Consider the following 4,071-nt stretch of genomic DNA (forward strand, 5'->3'; position numbering starts at 1 on the left):
CATCTCACAAGCTGCCCGATACTGTGACGCGAGTTGTCAGTTTCTCTTATCTAATTATGTCCAACAATAGTCTTGTTGCGAAATCTATTCTTTTCTATTTTGCTACAATAATGCATTTGTTGCAAATCTTTTTTTTTCTCTAATTTTCTGCAACAAGTCCCTTGTTGTAAAACCTTTTTTATTTTATTTTCTATAACAGGATCCGTGTTGCAAAAATTGCAAACACATCTTCTGCCGCGTCCAATTTTCTGCAACAAGATCCTTGTTGCAAAAATTGCAACAACATCTTCGACCACATCGCGCACTAATACAGTCGTCATTTGCTACCGCTGTTTCCGTAACAATGTTGTTGTTGCTATAGAAACTTGAAGCAGATATGGACATACGACATGGTGATGTGGCTTCTACTAGCGCTGGTTGTGCCAGAAAGGCGATGAGGTTGATGGTGCTCCACACGCGCGTGGCAAATCTCATCGGATTCGGTCGCCGGGAGGTGTTTGGCGGCGGAGATCTTGCATGACGCACTCGCGACGACGACCGACAAGCAGGAGCGTTCGGCTTGGCTGCTGGTCATGAGTGCTCGATGTGTGTGCAACAAATCATTTATTTCGTTCAAATCAACTGAAACAAAGGATGAGTTTCAAGACGTGTATACTAGGATAAAGATTTCTTTTGAGTCGTTTGATCCAAATCAAATCCAACGGCTATGGAAAAGGTGGACGCGGGCAAAGATAGCCATCGGTTGAGCGATAACGTTTCCTTTTAATTATTATATCAAGGAAAATAAAACCGGTTTCTTCATCATTTCATCTACACCACATGTTTCTAATTCAAATATAAAACGTCTCGACAATTCAATTTAAGCTACCAAAATGTTGTTAGATCTCACTCGACTGATATTTAATCAAATATCAGTCAAGTTACATAGTATATATAGAAAAAGAATTTCTTTTCTACTAGGATTCTCATGCAAGATAAACGAATACACTTCCTATGTTCTTAAATATAAGTTTTTTTAGATATTTTATTACGAGCTGCATACAGATGTATATAAATATATTTTAAAATATATATTCATTCATTTTATATCATATGTACTCCCTCCGGTCCTTTTTAGTCTGCATATAAGTTTTGTCCGAAGTCAAAGTATCTTTACTTTGATCAAACTTATAGAACAAATTATGAACATTCACCATGCCAAATCGATATTGTTAGATTCTTTACGAAATGTAGTTTCATGATGTATATATTTGGTATTGTAGATATTGATATTTTTGAATACAAATTTGGTCAAACTTTGTAAAGTTTGACTTGACCGAAATCTAATATGCAGAGTAAAAAGGACCGGAGGGAGTAATTCACTAATAGAATCTATAAAATCATTCATATTTAGAAAACGGAGGGAATAGCATCGAGTGATAACCAAGTCTAGCAAAACTGGGTAAAAGAACACCTCATAGGATTCCAATTCGGTCGGTTTGACGGGTTGACGCGTCAATATGGTCTGGCGCCGGTCCGGCAAAACCCAGCCCAAACCCAACTCATCTCAGACGCGAAACAGAACTCGTCTTCTTCCCCTCCCCGATCCCCAATTCCCCAACACCTAACCCTAGCCCAAGAGCCGCCGGCGAGATGCTCCGCTCCCCCGGCCACTCCCCTCGCCAGCTCACCCCGTCGCCCTCCCCCGCCCCGTCCACCCCTCGCCCCACCTCCCCCACCCCTTCCTCCGCCTCCGCCTCAGCGTCCGCCCTCGCCACCACCTCTTCCAAGCGCCGCCGCCCGGAGGTGCTCGACGAGGACACCTACGTCGTCGCCATCGAGCGCATCATCGAGCGCGACTTCTTCCCCGACCTGCCCCGCCTCCGCGACCGCCTCGACTGGCTCCAGGCCGTGCGCTCCCGGGACCCGCTCCTACTCCGCGACGCTCAGCTCAAGATCCTCGATCGCCGCCGCCGTCTCCAGCGCAACGGCCCCCTCCCCACCCCGACGCCTGCCACCTCCACCGCGCTCCGCTCGCCGTCCTTCCTCGCGACCCCCTCCGTCGCCCCATCCACCACAGGCGACCCCGAGGATGAGGACGAGGACGTCTCCGCTGCGTTCTCGCTTGACGACTTCTTCCGCCGCTACACCAGCGAGGACAACGAATCCTTCTCGCGCATCCTGGAGAAGGTCAACCACCGCCGCCGCGAGCGCTATGCCCACCTCCTGGAGCCTGGCGAGGTGGCGGATAAACAGCTGTTGGAGGATGCTAAGCGCGACAGAATAACTGATGGCTATGGTACATCTGGGCAGTCACCGAGTACGTTGGAGGGTGCCAAGTTTACGGCCAAGAACCTGCTCATGTACCACCCTGCCGACCGAGGTGAAGCACCTCTCACTGATGAGGAGCTTGCGGTGCGGCTGAAGGGGCTCACCAAGGAGATCGACAAGTCAAACACCAGGTTACATGGAAAAGCTCTGGCTGAAGACGGGAGGCCCAAGGAGGAGGAGGCAGCCGCCATACTGTATGCTCTAGTTGCAGGCTCCACTCCTGGAGGAATGGCGTACAATGATCCTGACAAAGGAAAGAAGTATGATTTGGAGGATCTAAGGAAGACACCAAACCCGTTTTACATTGAATCAGGGAAGAAGGCAGACAATGGGTACAGTTTCGTGAAAACACCATCGCCAGCACCTGGCGCTGATGAGTCCCCGTTCATGACATGGGGCGATATCGATGGAACACCACTGAGGTTGGATCCTGATGAGACACCTGGGGGTAGTGAGAGGTCACATTTCAAGATCCCACCTCCACCTGTTCGAGATGTGAAGGCACACCTGCTGTCCAGGGACGCCGCGAAGAAGATAAAGGCACGAACACATATGTTTCACAAGCCACCGCTACCATCGCCTGTGAGAGGAGGCAGTGCAAGCCCCAGGAATCTGTCTCCTGCAGCACAAAAGTTTGTGAGGAATGCTATCGCAAAATCCACACAAACCATTGATGAGTCTCTCCGTGCAAGTTACAGAGGGTCGACGCCATCTGCAGGCACCCCAAAGACAAGGTTTTCAACTGACCCAGGCTTGGGATCACGGTCTCCTTCGGCGAGAAAAGGTTCCACCCCTCCATGGTGATTTTAGTAAATCCCAATGTTATATATATCCAGTTCATAAACTGATAAATGCTATCCATGTATTGTATCGGAAACAAATGATGGTAGTTTTTTCAGCTTGGAAATCTTAGAGGGCTTGCCAGGTCATTAAACTATTCTTCATTTGCATGGCTGGCTCCCTCAGTGTATTATGATTTTGCAAAGGTCTTACTAAAATATGCCTTGACACCAAATTTCCTGTTTTATAGATTGTAGACATTTTACTCTTATCAGAACATAAAATCTAGGTGCTGACATGAATATTAGAAACTAGAAATGCATATGATGTGGTTGCAATCGTGGTGTTACCAAAATAACTTCTTGCACATGTGCAAGATGCAAGATGGTTTGTCATCTTGGTTCTGTTTGCTTGGCGTGTATTATAGCGATTAGAACAGGTCATATCAGAATTAAGGAATGGCACTTGATTTAATGTATGTTTGGTAGTTGCACACTTACTCTGTTGTTAGCGAAATATCTAAATTAAAAGTAGTTGGCTCTTTAGTTTGATTTGGATTCATGAAAACACATGACATACACACTTTTTCTTCCCAGCGTTTGATTGGATAACTTGATTTTGGGTCTCAAGTCTCAACTCTGAAGTGTCAGTCCCACGGGGAGAAGTACTTATTTTCTAGTTATGCTACGGTCAAGTTTATAGTTCTTCCAATTATGTGATAACGAGATTATGATATGTATCTGTGCTCTACTATTTTTTTTACTTCAATTCTTTGTGAATGCCCTCATATTGTGAAATCCATTTTGAGCCCCATTTGTTCAGACTAGTATATTAAAGGAACTAAAACTGGTAGTGTTTGGCCTAAGCTATGTGTTGACTCACTGATTTGCTCTCTGAGGCAGCTTTTTTTTTTTTTTTCTGAAACGGAGGCAAAGATTGCCTCATCTATCTTATTTGGGTATGAAAGGAACTGTTCTTAAT

At 45.8% G+C, this 4,071-nt stretch overlaps 1 protein-coding gene across 1 annotated transcript; it reads left to right on the plus strand.

The window, feature by feature from the left end:
* The first annotated feature begins 1,506 nt into the window (after positions 1 to 1,506).
* LOC123410514 (splicing factor ESS-2 homolog) lies at positions 1,507 to 3,325 on the plus strand. The gene has a single exon (XM_045103461.1). It carries the CDS (start codon positions 1,633 to 1,635, stop codon positions 3,112 to 3,114), a length of 1,482 nt encoding a protein of 493 aa, XP_044959396.1. The 5' UTR covers positions 1,507 to 1,632; the 3' UTR covers positions 3,115 to 3,325.
* The last annotated feature ends 746 nt before the right edge of the window (positions 3,326 to 4,071 follow it).

This window comes from Hordeum vulgare, chromosome 7H (assembly GCF_904849725.1).
Source record: "Hordeum vulgare subsp. vulgare chromosome 7H, MorexV3_pseudomolecules_assembly, whole genome shotgun sequence".
NCBI lineage: Eukaryota > Viridiplantae > Streptophyta > Magnoliopsida > Poales > Poaceae > Hordeum > Hordeum vulgare.

Bases quoted from the DNA above. Each gene is read 5' to 3' on its own strand.
- LOC123410514 (XM_045103461.1), top strand. From the start codon at position 1,633: ATGCTCCGCTCCCCCGGCCACTCCCCTCGCCAGCTCACCCCGTCGCCC.